The following is a 19,661-nucleotide window of genomic DNA, read 5'->3' as shown; positions in this document are numbered from 1 at the left end:
ACATTATTCTGTGGTTTTCAAATCTATTTACCTGTCAGGTAACGTACAGAACGAAAGCAAGCACGGCATTTGATTTGAAGTACGTGGAAACTGTCTCTTTTAAGACTCTTATCTGTCGCTAGCGTGCTCTTAACATCCAGCTTCCTGTATGGATGGATTATCTGCCACTTTCCGAATGCTTACTTTTTTTTTTAAAGTTAATTTCTTAGGACTGCATTCTTACTTTCAGAGTATAATGAGTTTATGCACTTCATGAAAATAGCTTAAATTTACTTGAGTAAATGTGTCTTAAGGATGTTTTTATACATACAGAAAATGAATGGTTGCTATTAATTCAATTTATGAGCAATTTTGTAATAATTCTTAATTTTATTTTGGTCAGGAGTGGGTTAAAACAAATACAGTTCAAGTGTTTTTTGGGGTTTTTTTTCTGTATGTGAAGAAAGTTTGCACATGAGTGAAATACCTCTGATTGTCTTTTCATCTGCCAATGATTAAAAACATACCAAGCCCTTACGTAAGGCCCAGGCAACAGTCAAGCCTTGAGGCTGCTACCACCTGCATTTTACATAATCCTCCATCCCGTCTCTCTCGAATCATGACGACAATGGGTAATTGCACACTGGATAGATTTTCACCACTTCTGAATAAGTCTTTTTGTTATTGACAGCCATCACCTTGAAAATACACAGTCCTCTGTCATTTAATGAGATTAAGAGTCGTATATTTGCTCCTGTCTGATCTTGATTATCACAAATCTGAGCTTTTGGGAAAAGTTACCATATTGAAGTTGGAAACAATCTTAGTACACTGTGTAACTTTCCTACCTCTCATATTTCATATCGCACAAAATCGCTGCATGTACGTGTCTGTTAAAGATTTCTGCATTTCAGGATTGAATTGGCTTGTCCTGGTCAAAGGTTCAGAGTCAGAACCATGAACGCCATCTGTCAGTTTAGGTTTCCAAAGCCAGCCAACAAGACAAATGTTTTCTGATGGTAAACAGACATCTCAATGTAAGACAACAAAAGAACAACACACACACAATTTGCACAAATGAGGTCTATTTCATAAACAGATGCGCATTGAGCATGTAAATATGTCAGTCTATGTTACCAGAGAGAAACTGAACTGAAGCCAGAATGAAAAAAGATCAAGACGGATTCATTTATCATCTTTAGCAAAGACTTTAGAGACCTCTGCGTCAAACAAAGAGCATACTATTTATTTACACCCCTGCATGAATCTTTTTACACACACTTTCATGGCCTGTGCTGCTCGTATCTTCACCTGAGCTTTTGCCCAGTTAGCATGCTAAGTTCACCGTACAATCTGCTCACTCTGCCATAAAAACGCAATAAAACGCTCACATTATTATTGCTACCATAACTGAGCAGCTGAAGCCACTGACCCTGCACTGAAGGCCAGTAAAACTGACACTGTTTTCAATTACAGTTGTCATCATAAATGACAAACACTTCAGCTTCTGCTCCATCCATCTACAGAATCTGGGAAATTTCGATAGTGTGTGGCAAGGAGATCGAAACATCCCACCTTCTCGCTCCTGCCACAGAGCTCTCTGCGTCATCATTTTGATTACGAGTGGTCCGGTTCTCTAAATGCTTTCTGACATGCAGGACTGTGAAATCACTAGACATAATGACTGCTGCAGAGATGTGGTTAAGATGAGTCCATAAAAGTTTGCCGTTTTCAACTCAGGCGGAGTAAATTTTTTGCAGATGTTTTATTACCTAAACCAAATAACAGCACACTACAGGGATGGTACCCAAGGAACAACCTGGTTTACGTGTCTGGCTCAAGGAAACAATGGTGATGATATTCTTATGGTCAATGCCACAACAAAATATTATTCATTTAAATGTATTTGCTTATTCAGGCATGGCATTTAAATACTTATCCATTGAATCGAATTATTATAAATTAAGATAACGTCGTACGAAATAAAAAATATATAATTGTAATAAATTAAGGAATCAGTTTGTTTACTCATCAGAACTGATTGATTCTCTGAATGGGTGCCGTCAAATCCAAATAGCTGATAAAAACATCGTGATCATCAACAAGAAATCCACAAGACCTTAGTCCATCAATGAAGCAAAAAGCTAATAAACACACTTATTATTAAGTTGTTTTTTACTTTAAACTTCTTCAGTAAAATGTCTTGACTGCATCAGGACAGAAATGTAAAGCACTGTTTCCAAGCAAAAATGATCTAAAATCTGTTTTAAATAAATATGTTGATGGGTTTTGATGTGAGAGGGCAAAAGGGATTGATCTTTTAACATTATTATGGATTCATTTAAGATCTCTTTCTTACCTTATTATAATCTGAAAAATCATTTTTCGCCACAAAGAACTTCTTCAGGTTCTTCAGATGTTCAGTTTATGGAAACATTTAGACAAAAACGGTTCTTCTATGGCATCATGAAGCACCTTTGTTTTTAACGGATTGCAGTGATTAAAATGCCTCAATAATGGATTTTTTTCTTAAAAACACAGCTTTTCACATCACAAGACATTCATTGTTGGGCTGGAGTTGTATGAATTATTTGTGGACTATTGTGATTTTTTTCTTCAGTTTTTGAACTCTCATTTTCACGGCACCCATTCCCTTTAAAAGATCCATGAGCAAATGAAGTGATGCTTAACTTCTCCAAAGTCACCTTCATTGGTTCATTCTTGGATGGTCTGAAGATGAGTCTTCACCCTAATTTTTGATGTATGAAATGTCATTGTACATTATACATGTATATTTAGTGTATTTTCCCAGTGGCCATAGCTCAGTAGTATGCATTTACAAGAAATACATATAAATAACTATTTATCTTCAGGACAGCTGTTTGAATTCTTGTGTTGTCCATTGTTTAGTTCAGGCTATTTCTTTTTTTTTTATTTTTTTTTTTTTAAGTGTTGAAAACATTACATCTGGTGTTTGAATCTTAAGTCCCTGTACACCTGTTGCTGTCATGCAGTCATCACACCCATAAATCTAGTACACAATTCCAGCTAGGTTTCAAAGCCGGCATCTGAGACAAGTACACAAAGTGCTTCTTAGAATGTGTGCATGTGTGTTTAGCAAACCACCAAATAATAACACATGGATTATATTATAGCCCCAGACATCTGATGGCCATGCATGCAAGAATGAAAATAACAAGAAATTTAATCTAATTCTGCTTCACTGGCTTCCTTAATAAGCTGGCCTTGGTTACAGACATTTAAAACAGCTCCGTCCAACTTTAAAGCTATAGGCTTGCAAGGCCAGGTGACGTGGAAATAGCAGTCTGGCCATGTTAGATAGAGACTTCCCAGCTGCAGAAACCAGATTAAGTCTAATCCTCGACTCACTTGTGGTCTCTCTGTTCACTCATAGATTAAGTTAAAGACATGCCTGCACTATCATTCAATCAATCAACTTTATTTATATAGCGCCTTTTACAGTACAGATTGTGAACAGTATCAAAAAAGGAGAATAAAGTGGCAGCTTAGTTTAAATAATATCTGTGTAAGATATCAAACAACGATAATCACTAGAAATTAAGTGGCCCTTATTACTACTCCATTGAACTCCATCACCAGAGATAAATATGACAGTTTTATATATATATATATATATATATATATATATATATATATATATATATATATATATATATATATATATAAATAGTGAAATATTACAAACTAAAATAACTAATATATGAATATATATTTTTAAATTAAAATCATTCAGTCATTGCAAAGCTGATATTTTCACAGGTCTTTAGAAACAATTCCAACATAATGATTTGGTGTACGAGAGACATTTACTATTATCAGTGTTAAAAACTTTTTTTATATATATACATACGTGTATGTAAACTGATTCATTTGTTTCATGATTCTTTGATTAAACAAGAACAAATACACTCTTAATGTTTTTACTGTCATTTGATTAGTTTAATGTGCCCTAGCTGAATAAAGGTAGCCTATTAATTTCTTAAAATATCAAACAAATAAAACTAAATTACCATTCTCAAACATCCGGATATCAGCGTATACAAAAAACAAAACCATAACAAATAATAATAATAAAAAAATACTGAATTGTTTTTCCATTTTATGCAAATAAATACTTTTAATATCAAGACTTGTTCATTTCAAAGAGTCACAGGGAGGACAAAAATACCTAAACAACCAGATTGCCAAGAAGGGATGTTTACTGATCCCTCTTAATGTTTTGTCTATACGCCACACAGAGCAGAGACTACAAATTAGACCATTAAAAATAGATATTTTCCCAGCAATGATAATTCTTATATTTGACAAATGCTAATGTCCATGAAGAATTTGAGCCGTCTGTGGTTTCTCAAAAAGAAAATATTGGAAAATGTGTGCAGATGTGTATCTGCTAAAATGTAAATAAAAAATAGTATGTTCTATAAAGATTCAACTGCAGTGTGAGGTTTAGACAAATAATAAAGTTTTTTTTTAAGAGATTAAAAAAATCCATAAAACGTGTTTAGTTTTTTGGGGGACATTTTATGTAGAACTGTCATAAATTTCAGAAGATAATGTAAACATGACATTTGAAATAAATAAATTTCTGTAACATATTAAATTTAAATAAATATTAGTTTCCTTTCATCCATGTTAAATTCAGCAAAGTGTCTATCATGAAAAAGGTGCACAATGTACGAATACATAAAATGTACTACAATTACATTCATGAGCCTACTGAGTAGTCTTCAAGGACTTTAATGTGAAATGAAGTTCACTCGAAATGTTAGTCTGAATGGACAGTGTTCAAAGACCACACATTGTGGTTAAGTTTAAGTTCAAAATGGTGCCTTAAACCTCATTTTGAACTTCTACTCGAACCCCATTTACAAGAGATAGCGAGTTAGAAAGTCAGATAGAAAAACATCTGTCTGCAAAGCCAGCCAAACTGATAAGCCAGACTGATAAAAACACATCCAAGTGTCCTCATCTCAAAACCACTGATCTCGTTTGAAAGAAGGAAGAAAAGAAACATAGTGTCTTTAGGCGGATGATGGTGTTCTCTCTACATCCCCAGGGAGACTCTGAAGTAAAGACCTCTGGAACGTCTCTTCAGAAAATTCTGGAACAAGGAACTCCAACAGCAGGTCAAAAATACTGTAAACCAAGTGCCTGAACGGCCCGTACAAAACAACACAAGTGTTAATTAATAATAGACAATTATTCAGTATACAGTATACAACAAGAGAGCCCACTGAAGATTTTTGGAATATATACAACCTGTTAATACTGGGGTCCTGTAGAGATTCCAGCACATGCTCCCACACCAGCCTGCATTTCTCAGAGCCAAGGATGTCTGTAACTAACTCTACAAATCACAACAAAACACAAACAACAATTTTATGTCAGTGCTTCCAATGAAAGCCCTTGATGCACCAGATAAAACGGTAGCTACAATGTGATTGTGTCAAATATGTGTAAAAAGGAATGAAGGCAATTCATTCATTCTGAAGATCTTCCATTTAAGCGGCTGTAATGTTGTGTTATGAACTGACCTGGGAACAGCTGCATGAGGCAGCGCAGGCATTGGAGTCTCGTCTTCTCTCTCTGTTCTGGGCTCCTCTCTGACCGAGGCACCGCTGGAAGCTCACCCCCGGGCCACACTGCATCCTGGAGAACACGGAGGTAGATCACCCAGCATGGGGCGCTGGTTAGGTGGGCTATACCTACGTCTAACCACCTCAGGAAGACAAAAAAAAAACCACACCTTAGGATTCTGAGGAGTTATTCCAAAACATACAGCATGACCAGTGTAGTCTGATTCCCAAGAAATAATGAAAATCAAAACAATTCCATTCCATTACTCTTGTGAGAGAGTTATTTTAAAGGGTTACTCCATTCCAAAATAAAAATGTTATCATTAATTACGTTCCAAACCCGTTCCAAACCCGTTGTTCATCTTCGGGTCATCTTTGTTCAAACAAGGAGGTCCTATTGACTGCCAAGTAAATAACACTGTCAAGATCCAAAACAGTATTAAAGACATTGTCAGAATACTCCATCTGCCATCTGTGTTTCAACTTTAACATTATGAAGCAACAAGAATACTTGATGAAATGGGACAGTCGCAAGCCTCCCGGTTTTCATCCAAAATATCTTAAATTTGTATCCCCAAAAACAAACAAAGTTTTTAAAGGTTTGGAACAACATGGGGGTAAGTGACTGATGAAAAAAATTCATTTTGGGGTGGTGTAAGCTTTAAAGTGAATGAAAAACAGTGCATGATCAGTGTCACAAGTAAACGATTCTCATGAACAAATGATTGTTTAGTGATTTAAAAACATACAGGGTAACCAGTATAGCTTGATTCCCAACAAACAAAAAACTCGTCAGCCAGTTATTTTTAGTGTATTAAAAACATATCATGAAAAGTGTAGCTTGATTCCCAAACAAACGTTTCAACGTTTTATTTTTAGTGAATCAAAAAAACCATACAGATTGATCAGAGTAGCCAGATTCCCAAAACAAGCGACTCGTAAAAGCAGATTCTTTTTAAGGAATCAAAATCATACAGCATGACCAGCGGATTCCAGAAAAAAAACTATTCTTATGAGCTGATTCTTTTTAGCAAGTCGAAGACACATAGTGTGACAGTATAGCCCTGAAAGACATTTTTCATTATAATATAAGTGGTTTCTTTCAATAAATAAGTATTAGTAGAGAGGGTGAAATTTTCTAAATTGCCATAATACCAAAATGTATGGGAATTGAGGGAAAATGAGAGTTTGTAAACCTTCATCTAATGATGAAATCTATATCAACTGTCAGTCCCAATGTGGCCACGACTAAAAAAAAAATCTTCATTTAAAATCGGTTATGTAATAGCATATGCAGTTCAAGTCAAAGTCTTTACAAAGACTTCAGCACCTACACTCCTCCTGTCTGAAAATGTGATACATGTGTCTCGAATGACAACTGCTCTGGACTGTAACCTATTCATTGTCACTCCAGCTGGGCCCTGTCATCACTTCTATCTTTATCCCTATGTTACTTTCTTTGAAATCTCAAGGCTAATATTATGCATGTCAAGCCTCACCACTAAAACAGATCTGCGCACTTGAAAACCGGGCAAAAGGAAACAAAATAAACTCCACAATTGCATGGGAGTTAGAAAGCATTAGGTCAGGAGGGGCCAGTGTTCTACTAACAGCTGGCTGAACATATCTCTTATTTTTCCATTCGTCTGCCATGTGGCGCACGTGTCCCCTGAGCTGTTTGCATGTCATCTGTGTGACTGACAGTGGAGGACTAAACCGGTCTCCAGGGTTGCGTGCCTCCTCTCCAGAAATAGCGTCTAGAATGATGTGTTTACTCTATGTTTCTGTGTGTATGTTTGTGTGTAGTATATTGTGGGAAACTGTAGTTCCGAACTAAATACAATTGATATGTATTACTTGAGATGCTTTTCTGTGGAAACTAGCACACAAACACATACCCTCGATGTCTCATTCAAACACACACCTGTGCATGCATAGACACAGACTAAACAAACAGGTATGCTGCACAGAGGAAATAGTAATCAATGTAGGGACTGCAAAAAGTGAGGAAACGATAGGATTTTCTTCTTTAGTCATATTACTTTATATGTGTAGGCCTACTTAACAGTTTCACTGCAATAGGGTAAGCTTTAAAATGTAGGGTGAGTATGAATAAGACAACAATGGCTAATGAAAACCACAAAAATTGTGCTTATGATTCATAAACTAGGAAACAATAACAAAGCAGCCGTTTGTGTTAAAGCGACGTACAGAATTTCTGTTAACACCTGACTGACAGTCTGCACTGAATCATACTGAAGAAGAAATTTTGAGACGTGACATGTAATCACTTCTTTCACAATAAAAAAGTACTGTACTTCCACACAAGTTGCAAAATATGACATTAAGCATGACTTTCATTCATTCCCACATTGTGTTCTTTAACCTCATCTCACTTTAAAAGCAATGTTTTATTGTTTTTGATTCTCATCACACAGTCTTCTGCCAAGACATAAAAGAAAATATGGCGAGGCATTAGTTCAGATAACACAGAAACCATAAAAGCATTGGGTTATACAATATGTTCTAGTACAAGTACACATAGAAAAAATAATCAAATATGAACCCTTGACAGACAGGTTTTTATCCAGCAATCTCTGTGTCCGTGTGTGTGTAAAAGAAACGGACAGAAAGAGAAAGGCAAAAGAACACTGCACACACACACAAAAAACGCTGCACACACTTCAACATCTTTAATGAAATCGTGGTTTCCATACATTTCTAAAACAGCACAATTGTTTTCAATGATGATTATCATAAGAAATATTTCTTGAGCAGCACATCAGTATATTAGACTGATTTCTGAAGGGTCATGTGACACTGAAGACTGGAGTAACTAAAAATTCTTTGCCATCGTAGGATTGGCAACAGGATCTAGAGTTTAAAGGTAATAAAATGTAAAACTATTCAATTGTAAATATATAAATACAATCAGTGAGGTCAGAAAACAATACCACATAGCACACTTGTTCAATGGGCAAAAGTGTAAAAAATGGTGAAGTTCAGACAACTTTGCCATTATTTAGCTGTATTTTATTATATCCTGTGCTGTGTTTTTACATCTCCACTGACTAAAGATTAAAGACAGCTGACAGAGCCACTGATCTAATTTGATTTGGCTACCTGTCAGACTCAATCAGCCCATTTTTCAGATCACCTAGCAAAAAGGCAAGTGTCTGGCAAAAATAAAAAGACATGTCTAAAAAACTCTAAGTTAAGTTAATTATTTATATTGTGAACAAAGGAAGTTCCAGTCTGTACTCTCAAGTCATACCTAAGACATAAAATAACCCCTTGCAGAAGATAACCCCTTCGTGAAGACAAAGACCTTGTCGGTGTGTGCTGCCCCCTTGTGGTCCAAACTAAAGCAATACGCTGATGGTTAACAACATTGAGTGCATGTGAATGTCTGTGTTTGTGCTATTTAGATGTCTCCTGACATGTTTTATAGAAAAAACTGTAAAAACACACAACACTAAGCTGAGGAGCATCTAGGTTTTTTTTTTTTCCTCTTCAGCATCAGAGCACAGAATGATCTCGAGTATGTGTGGATCTACTGGGACCTGCTCACTTGACCTAGGATTTTACAGTTACTGTGTAAATGAGTTCATGCAGTAAGCCATCTACATCTGTTCAAAATCATTTCCAGCAAATCTGGAAAGTGTCAGCTGTGAAAGGTCAGCCAACTGTGGTATAATACTATAAAGTGAAGAAATCTTGTCGTAATGAAAAGAGCAAGGTTTTTTTAATGATAATTTTTTGCAGAGGTGCGTTCATTTCAGTATAACACAAGCTCTCAGGAACCCGCAAATACTGTCTTTTTACTACCCAATCCATGATTTATACTACTAGACACACACATGATGGAGTTCTCGGAATTAGGTTCAATTAATTGGCATAATGCAACATGAAAACAGAATGAAAACATCAGAACAGATGATTTCCACAAACACAGACCATAAGGACCAAACAGTATTCAGCCAAGATGCTCTAGTGGTGACATGAGGTCTGCTGCAGAAATATACAACCCACTGTGGTGTTTATGCCACCACATTTAATGGGCATCTCCAAATCCAGCAACTGGATGAAACAGGATCTAGTCAGTACTGAAATCAAAAAGACCAATGCATCCTAACCCAGTGACTTCATAGTAATGTCAGTGTACACAGCAAGAACATTCCCGGCCCACGTTTGGTTTGCATTTCCAGTGGGACATTTTATTCTCGGCCAGCAGCACCCCGCTGACAAAAGACTGGAGCAGTTTGATCGTCTTGGGCGGTAATGCTGGTGTGCAAGTGCAAAATGTACCCTGTGTGGGCATTCGTTTGTAGGCAGCTAAACTGCACAGTATATTCTACAAAACTTGGAATTTCAACTGGAAGTATAAGCTGTCACCTTCTGGGTTGCACTGGCTAAAATCACTGGGCTGACGATAATAATAAACAATTGCAAGATACGAAGCCCAGCTGTGACATAAATATTCATTGGGAGATGTAAAGTCACCTATGAAAAACCTATGAACATTTCTAAAACAAACCATCTTTTATAGGTTTTAGAATAATAATAACTTTGCTCAGGCATCATTGTAGGGCCCTTAATGTCAGCCCATATATGAAGACAGATCTTTTCTTCTGCATTGTGACATAGATCTGAATGAAAGATTTGAAATGAAAATAAAAATTTGTTTGTTGATTGGATAGCAGTAAGCTAGCTGAATTTTAACCTGCAGTCAATTGTAAAAATGAAGGGGAGCTTTGATTTGACATTACAAGGTCAAAAACTAAAATATGAACGGTTGTTCATTCAATAAGATCAATAGCGTGCAAAAAAAACATATTTGGTAAGTATTTATTTCGACTTTGAGCAAGGCATTTAATGCCATGCCACTTAAAATTATGTTTACTTATCAAATAAACAAGTATGTGCCTGTAGTATTCTAACATTCCAGCAAGTCAGAGATTATGATCAGTCTATTTTTGTGTATCAGCACTCTTCTACAGTACATGTGCAAAGCATGAAGAGTGTATGCTGAAGCCAAGGCACTCCACACACATTGAGTGTACAGAGAAGGAAGCAAATGGACCAAAACGGTTACATAATAACCCTGTTTGAAGAAGTTCCATCCCCAGTGATGCCAATACCGTTCATGCTTTGAACCACAGAGAGCCATAAGTTCCAAGATTACTGTCCAGCTGAGCACCGGAGAAACTCCCCGGTTCTGGAACAGCCGACAGAAAGCTTTCATGATTATTCTGTGGCAAGTTGATCCACTTGAACGAATAGCTGTTGAGGGAGCAATGATTCAGTTTGAAACCAGACAGATAAGACACACTCGCTAACAGTTTGAAAACGGCTGGCCAAACTAAACAAACACATTACTGGCAAATGGTGAAATTGGTCTTCTCACATGATATATATATGATGCAGACTTATCAACAGACTGTCCCAAAGTGCCTCTGAGCTGGCGATAAGTGTGGAGGTACGAAACAGCTATGGTTGCTTTACAAGGCCAAGATGCTGACATGAAGATGAGACTATTTAGGGTCTCTAATCCCAGCCACACTTTTTAAGTCAAAATCCATCAAGGCAAAACTCTTAAAATGACTGGTAGAGAATAGGCGAGCGCTACCATATGTCTGGCCAACTCTTTCTTGGCCTTCAAGGAGACAGGATGGAGAGGGAAGGTCAGTGAGGCTTGAATATTTGTTGCCTGTTTCCATATTATTAGAAATTTCCGGAACTCCAGGTCCCAACATCATGCTGTGCTGAAGTTTGTACTTGACAGTCAAATGTTTACCAGATGGAGTCAGGAGTGATTGAAGACACGAGGGCCTCACACGTCCTGTAGAAAACTCTCTGACGGGACACCTAGTACATTTTTTATAACTAATAAATATAGGCATTTTATGTGCTATGGAAAGAACTTAAATTCTTACAAAAAAAACGATTTAATGATTGCTGCTTACAATCATTTTATATGGGGTCAATTAAAAGTGAAAGAATACCTTTGAGCTCAAAGGAACTGCATTTTTTTTTCAGGAACAAATGCAAAATCGTTATATATTCAGAGGTCACCATCTTCAGCACCATAGCAGAAGAAATCACATTTTACCTGAACATGAATTTGATGGATACTGAATGCGATGCAATTAAAAAATTACGAACATAAAATGAAATGAAGAGCTACCAGTTTGAGTAGTAAGCGTCATGAAAATGAATCTGCATATGTAATATTCAAATCCTATCAATGCATTATTGTGTGCCACGCACACGCATACACACACAAATAAACAGTACTCAATAACCAGTCAAACAATCTGAGCAACTGGCCTCTGCATCAACGCTTCATTAATTTAAAACCCAGCATCTAAACTACCTCTCACCCCAAATCCAGCACCGGAACATTCTGTGCACCTCTTTCACGGGATGAATTCCTCTAAAACTGCAGCAATCCTAATTATACTTGGTATCATTTGTTGTACTGACCCCAAACCACATGGAAAAAAACATGCCAGAGTAATTGCACATGGAATAGTTAAGACGATGTCATAGCTTTAGAAAAAAAAATAGCTTTAGATTCAGCTGACATAAGATGCTGATTTTAGCCACACTAATTAACACCTGTCCTGTTCTGGTGATGTCATACAGACAAGGGCAGCATTAACTGTCACATCATTTAACAGACATAAGGCCCATCCTAATATAACCTTCCAGAAAAACAAGTTTGGCTTATGTGTATCGTGTTTTAATAAGGGCGAGGCCAAAATTCTAACTTTATCCCAAACCTAAATACGGCAATGCGAGAAACACATGCTCAAAGTGACCAGACAAGGCCTCAAGGAGAATTGCAGACGCATGGCCTACTTGTTTAATGAAGCGCTAAAATCTGAGTTTACGTATGCAAACCAAGGAATGACTAGCTAATCTGCATGATTTTTTTGTGTTTCTGATTACTGCATTTATATTTATGCATTTGCTAGGCACAATTGTTTTAGATATTGCATTCAAGGGGATATATATTTTTGGATACATATTTTGATCATGCATTTTATTAGGAAGTGAACTACTACTTGTGGTTTTTAAATCATCTTTTAAAAAAGTAATGAGCAATGCGTGCGTTCACAGTCTTTGTTTTTACTTAAACTGAAAAATCATAGTGTTCTTGTATCATATAAAGTTTTTGAACTGTAGCAAATACCAGCAGAAGTTACGAAAATTTGGATGACAAAAAAAACAGTTTACTTGAAGCCATAAAATAAATGCCTGTGACGCACTATACAATGCATTGTATGATCACATGAATATCTGTAATACATTATACTACTTATCTATTCCTTGTTACAATCATACTAAAATATAATGCATTTAAACCAATTTCAGATGTATTACAGTATATATTACATCCATAAAATGTATCATACATAAGGGCACCAAATGAAGTGTAACCTAACAATATTGTAATCTGTAAATGTGTTTTTCTTGCATTGTAAGAAAAAAAAGTTTTTTTGAAAGTTTTTTTGTTGTACATGAATAACGTATTGATTTAATGATGTCAACATGCATAGTGTAACTAAACACCAAAAAATAAATATTGTGAAGGATTTTACAGACAAGATAAAAAACTTTAGCAGTGAGGTCTATGTTTTGATTCTGTAGTTCTGTAAACAACCTTTTCCCTGACTACTCGGAGAGAAACAAATGAAATATCATTTTGATCTATTATAGCTGAAGCTGTATTGGAAAACGTAGGCCTGCTGAAAGTACTGATGGAGGATATTTCACTGTGCGTGCAACAAATATTAACACTGGCACGAGGAGTGAGGTACTCTGGGGAAGCGACAGCACATGCTGTAAAAATGCTGTAATCCTCGTGAGGAAGACATGAGCTCACAGGAAGTGTGAACAAACCGACCCGCATTATTATGATTCTTCTTTTTGAGTAAGAAACACTATCAAGCTCAACAGGTGATCAGATAATAAAGATTGCCAGCGTTGCGGTCACAGGAAATGTACTGGCCTATTCTCGTCGTGTCATTGAGTACAAAAAGACTATTTTAAAGACAACGCCCATTTATCAAACATAACAACCTTTGTGCTTTTTTAAACTTCTGTAGACCAGATAACAATCTGTTGCCGTACATGAGACAGCTTGTAGGGTGCTGAGATTGTTGCCTTATCTACAATAAATAACAATCATTAAACTAAAGAACTCATTAATCTTGTGACCATACGGCAAACCAGGGACAGCGGCCTGTGAGGTCTTTTCACAACATGCTGCTATTTTTTTACCATCACTTCTCTAACTGCTTATGACAGCTTACATATGTCTGGCCCACACAAATGACGCAAGCTTCTTGAACCAGATGCAATCCTGTTGAACAGCTCACTGGCCAGTTATCAGCCAGCCCTGCTCCAATCACCTTCCTGCGCTTTGCCGCTCATTTACTTCTAAATGGGTGGAACGCAGCACATGCACGAGAAGCCTGTGCTTCGAAAAAAAAAAAAATCCTTTAAAGTCTGATGGAGATTTATGCAAAGGAACGGATGGACAGCCATTAATGACCAGCCTCACCCAAAACAAGACTTTTTTTGAATATAATTACATGCTGATTTGCATAATATTAAAAATTATTTTAACATGAAATTTTTGTTCCTCATAGAGTGGTTCAGCAAGGGTCTTGTGAAATAAAATTCAGCTTGAAAAAGGATTATATCCTAGGACACCACAATGTCACTTAGACTTGTGTCCAAAGCCGGCATGATTTTTAACATAACAACATTCATTGTCTTGATTTTGCTTTGAGCGCATGCACAAAGCTAAATAAGCTTTCAAAATGCACAGTATTATTCACATTTAAAGAAACAATCCACCACATTCTCCAACTTCCCCAGATCTCCGGGTCTGGCCATAGCACTTTTAGCATAGCTTAACATAGATCATTGAATCTGATTAGACCAGAGGCATCTTGTTTAAAAATGAGGAACATATCAGAAGCTATTTCAAAGAATGTTTGTAACCAAACTGTTTTGGTTTATATACAATGAAACCGAAATGGTTGGAACAACATGAGGAAACGATAGAATTTTTTATGGACTGTCCCATAAAATCTGAACATGATGGCCAGTAAAGTGATTATAGGCCATTAATTAGCACTGATTAACACTATAATGATTGTACCTCACCTTTCAATAAAAGTGCCAAAGAGCAGTCTGATGGTTTTCTGGATGTTTTCTGTACACAGCCAGCTCCACTGGTGCTTCATCAGCAAGCACAAGATATTCAGAGCGATATCTGCCAGAGCAGTGTCTGCACCATCACAAACACACAACGGTTTGAAACATCAAATTTTAGCTGTGTAAAGTTAGGGTAAGATTGTAACAGATAAATGCTTTGATTTCACATAAAATAATTAAAACTATATAACTACATAAGTTGTAGTTCATCAACACTATACTGCCCTCTCCAGTTTAATCAGGTGTACAACACTTTTGGAGTGTATTAATATACATATATTAATGTTCCTTAGTATAGGAGTATTTAAAAAAAAAAGAATCTTAATCCACCTGCCCCTCTTCCTCTTTTTTCGACAGATCCCTGCTCTCTCATGTGTCTTCCTCCTGCATAATGACTCTTGACACCCTCGTCGACCTGCTTCTCCTGTTCCTCCACAAACCCTTCCAGATCCGACATGGAGAAACCTCGAAGAACCTACAGAAAGAGAAGAAAAGAGATGCATCTGCATTAATGCACAGAGAATCCAATAAGAGCCCATTACTGGGAGTACTTAATCAGATTTCAATGACTGGGCTGAATAATGACACTATTGTCTTCCCACAGAGCAAGTCTACAGATTTTGGCCTTTCAGAGTTGACAGGTTTACAAAAAAGGTCAGCGTAATGATGGGCACAGGCTCTGATTTTTTTAGCTATAGTGGGAGGATATCAAAGATGTTAGATATATTGAACAATATGTAAAAATCCTGCCATTGTCAAAACAATGCATCAGTATTATATTAATTACATGTGTTTATATGCATGCTGGCTGTATTTATGTGGCTTTTGCATTATATGTAAGACTCACTGAGCAGCGTTCACTGAAAGAGTATGTCACATTAGGTTGCAGGCTTGGAACGTTAAGAGTAGGAGCTATTTTACTGGAGAATCTCAGACGGGGTCTGAAAAATAAAAGGACAGTTTATGAAATTGAAAACAATAGACTACTGTCTTGATTTATCCAAGTCTCATATATTCTAACTTTCTTTGTGGGTCTCCTTCTTCTGTGGGGCTCTGGGGTTCTGAGCGTGGAAATGCAGTCTTCAGAGTGTCCACTATATTCTCAACCATCTGTTGATATGGGAAACATGTCATGTAGACAAACAGGCAAAAATAAGCAGAAATGTCCCAAAGCACAATATGTGTGTACTGACCAACCTTGTCTATTCGTGAACTTGATGGCTTCTTCTGAAAAGCTGCTGTGGCATCAGTGTTGAGGGCGAGAAATGCATGCACCTCCTCACTGTTAGCTGCCTCTGGGATTGTGCACAGTTTCTGCAGGAGTGGAAAAAGAAAGAGTGACAGAATAAGTCAAGGGTTTTTCATAAAAGTCACATTTCATTTGCCCAAAGTTTTATCACTGAAGGGAAATCTCTTGCCCTGAGGAATGATTCCAGTTGGCTTCTCCTGGCTTCCACTTTGTCTGTGTCTAGGTTGCTGAATGGGAGGTCTGGGAAGAGTTTCTTTGGACCTTTGACATCTTGAATGTGAGCACACATTTTTCATATGGATCAAAGTCAGGATTATGCACCAAACTGCCAACATGACATCTTTGGTTATGACTATTTATGGTTACAGTTACAATCTCAGTACAGGGGTAGATGCATAATATTTAGTTTAGCAAGATTGTCCATTTTTTAAGACTTCAGTGTACTACCCTAAAAGTACAAAAAATACAGTAAAAACCGTGACATCATAAAATATTAATATATATATATATTTAATATATTTAAATATATTACTATGTAATTAATTCCTGTGACGGCACAGCAGCTATTACTTCAACTGCCACATTCTTTCAGAAATCATGCTAATGTGCAAAGGAAACATTTGCTCAGGAAATACCGTAGTTAATCACAGTTACTGCTTAATATTTTGTGTAATCCCTTGCATACTTGCAGGATTCTTTGATGAAAAGAAATTTATAAGAACAGCAAGAACAAAAATATTAATGACCCCAAACATTTGAAAGGTCATTTAAGGTCATTGTCATTTAAAAACGTCTTACTTTTGATCACCTTCCTGAGATCCGGCCTTTCCTCCAAACGGGTCTGCAGATTGAGGAACTCACTGTAACGCCGGTTCACCATATGATAAACAGCAGGCTGATCAGACTTTGAACCTTCTGATTCTCCAACAGTTTCATACTACAAACACACACATTACAATCAATACTGAATTGTGAAAAATGCCCCCAAAAATACTTTTTCACTGATTCCCAAAGTAATATCCCAAATAAATTTCCTGTAATTTCTGACATTTTCTGAGAATCTCACCTTTATAGTGTAAAGAGTATAAGGATGAATGCTGTTGCTTCTTTGCTCTTTGGCTGTGCTTGTCCCAGTGATTTGCAAGTTCTGAATAGTTACCGGTCCCTCTAGATTTCCCAAGTTATCGAAGACTAACGAGTCCAGACCAAGGCTTCTGGGTATGGAGTTTGATGTGTAAGACAGGGGTTGGACTGGACACTCATCCAATGTACTCTCTGGTGATGGAGGCTCTGAAATGATCACGTTTTGCCTAAAACACTTGCCCAAAAGGCCCAACGTGTCTTCCTCCAGACAAACCAGGCCACAAAAGTCTGAAGGTGACATGCAGTCGCAGAAGTTCTCATCATCTGTGTCTGTTCGTTTTAAAGACTCACTAGATAGCTTTCTCTCATCTGAAGAGGGTGAATCCAGGTCGTAGTCAGTGTGTCTATAGAGGCGGCTGGTGCGGTAAGGAGATCTGAGCAGTTCGGCTGCACTTTGGGTAATTTTTTCTGGAAAAAGAATGCTGGAACTTCTCGCCCCTGGTACATTTTCATCAGAGGACCACTGACTCTGGAAACTTGTTTCAGATGATTCATGAAGGGGGGCTGTGGATTCAGACCAAGCTGTCTGCATGCTGGAGGTTTCGGGACAGTTGAAAGTAACAGGGGAGTCACAATCCCAGAAGCTGCCAACAGATTCTTCTTCATCTTCAGGAGGTGTTTGCTGTGGGCTTGGTGCTTCTTTGTCAGTGGATTGGGTGAACACATCCACAATGGTCTGGTTTAACCAATCTGGATTGGATATTCTTGCCACGAGGGGCAGGACGACATTGCAGGTGATGAGCTCTCCCACCATGTACCGGCCTGTTCTTGTTTCCAAGTGAGATTTGGGAATAAGCACGTGCATGAGGAGATCCACCAGTGCTCTGGTGTAGCAGAGCTGGTTAGCTGGGCCAGTCAGGGCAGGATGAGGGAAATCAGCATTACTATACAATCTCCATAGTTTTTGTGGGTTTGAAAACATTTGATCAGACTCTTCTTGCATTGTGCGTTGGAGCTCCTTGGCTTGGCTAAAGCTCTGTAGATGGCATCCGCAGAGCTCTAGAACCCTCTGGGCCAGCGCTCTCCGGTCCACCTGCATCGCCCTCCTCTTCAGTTCAGCTGCTGCTTCCAGCATGGCATCCATCACCTCCCATTCAAACTCATCCCCTCCTTTAGACACAGAACTGCAGTACCATGATGACACAAAGTCCCGCACAGCCTTATCAACGGCACTCTGAATCTCCCAGTCCAGTCTTTGTTCACTCTCTGATGTCGTGTGAACTTCAGGGGACTGACGCAGCGGCAGAAAGTGCTCCAAATGAAGGAGGCTGTTGGCATCCAAAGCCACACGAGATCCCAGCCATCCACCCAGTACGACCAACAAACTGGTGAAGATGCACAACAGCCACACATTCACCAGAAGATGGAACAGAACTAACCATGCAATCAAAACTACAACTCCAAGAATACTCCTCTGCCCCAGTAAATCAGAGAAACTCCATGGATTTGAATTGGCTGCACGTGGCATTTTGTCTCATCTGAGATCTTAATTTGGAAAATGATTGACTGTGGAATAAATTAATTATAATAATTAAATAAAATGTAACATGAGAATATGTAAAATATGTTATAAAATACAAAATGTTATCTAAACACAAAGGCGATCTGGTTTTTCAGGTAAACGTCTATATTTTGTTGCATAGCTCTGTTTATTGCATATCTCACGTGGCAGATCGTAATCCGTAAAATAGGCTATAACAATTCAGAATATTTAAATAGCCTAATATTTAAACACGAACTACAGTGTTATCATATCCAGGTCAGATATACCCACCAATAGAAAGCAAAAATGTTTTGAACTTACTTTTTCAGTGAGGCACTGAGCAAACGAGAGGTCACAGTTTCTGATGATCATTAAAATATCCGTGACCGAGACAATCTTCTTCACTGCACAAATCGTCAAGTAGATGTGCCCAAAAGCTGTCTACGAGACGGTAAGTATGCCAATACAATCATTTTAACGCTGTTTGCGTCGCATGTCGTTGCTATCGACGTTTGCTGCCTGTCTAATCTACTTGACTCTAATCAGATTATCATCTAACTGTCCACAATAGACTAGATTTGATTTGTTAAAAACCGACTGAACAGCGCCCTCTACTGCAGCCGCTGTGAAGTTCAATAACAATAGCCCTCTCTGACCCGCAAGTCCCATCACCATGCTCTTCTCTATTTTCTATAGGTGATATATGGTAAATTTTAACTGTATCGTATAGGCCTATAATAACAATATTGTAAGTTTATTAAAAAAGTATCGCCTACTATATTGTATATATATGTAGTTTTAAGATTTAAATGTAGACTGAATTAAGCTATGCATTCCATTTCTGCAAGTAAAAGGGAAAAAAAAGTGTTGTTGAGGCTTGTGTGTGCGCACAAAAATATTTCTTTTTAAACACCCCAGAGACAAGAAATGTTCGAAATTGAGGCGGGTCATATAA

The 19,661-nt window shown here is 37.5% G+C and overlaps 1 protein-coding gene across 6 annotated transcripts; it reads right to left on the bottom strand.

Annotated features, from left to right (window-relative positions):
* Positions 1-3,826: 3,826 nt before the first annotated feature.
* Positions 3,827-19,553, bottom strand: snx19a (sorting nexin 19a). Of its 6 annotated transcripts, none has more exons than XM_043240239.1 (11): positions 17,147-19,553; positions 16,879-17,017; positions 16,250-16,350; positions 16,029-16,145; positions 15,853-15,941; positions 15,679-15,772; positions 15,162-15,306; positions 14,781-14,904; positions 5,556-5,740; positions 5,281-5,368; positions 3,827-5,172 (listed from the first exon to the last, which is right to left on the bottom strand). In XM_043240239.1, the coding sequence occupies exons 1-11, from the start codon at positions 18,689-18,691 to the stop codon at positions 5,043-5,045; spliced, it is 2,757 nt and encodes a 918-aa protein (XP_043096174.1). In that variant the 5' UTR covers positions 18,692-19,553; the 3' UTR covers positions 3,827-5,042. The 6 variants fall into 6 exon arrangements, 5 of the variants coding, with proteins under 5 accessions (XP_043096174.1, XP_043096173.1, XP_043096172.1 ...); XM_043240238.1 differs by having other exon boundaries at positions 3,827-5,368; positions 17,147-18,729; positions 19,028-19,553; XR_006251032.1 differs by having other exon boundaries at positions 5,122-5,172; positions 5,556-5,670.
* Positions 19,554-19,661: the final 108 nt, after the last annotated feature.

This window comes from Puntigrus tetrazona, chromosome 5 (genome assembly GCF_018831695.1).
Source record: "Puntigrus tetrazona isolate hp1 chromosome 5, ASM1883169v1, whole genome shotgun sequence".
Classification (NCBI taxonomy): Eukaryota; Metazoa; Chordata; class Actinopteri; order Cypriniformes; family Cyprinidae; genus Puntigrus; species Puntigrus tetrazona.
This window is presented reverse-complemented; position numbering and strand designations above follow the sequence as displayed.

Coding starts and splice junctions, on each gene's coding strand:
- snx19a (XM_043240237.1), bottom strand. CDS start 18,691: ATGCCACGTGCAGCCAATTCAAATCCATGGAGTTTCTCTGATTTACTG. Junction 17,018..17,146: donor ATACTCTTTACACTATAAAG/GTGAGATTCTCA, acceptor GTGTGTTTGTAG/TATGAAACTGTTGGAGAATC. Junction 14,905..15,161: donor AAAAAGAGGAAGAGGGGCAG/GTGGATTAAGAT, acceptor GTGATGGTGCAG/ACACTGCTCTGGCAGATATC.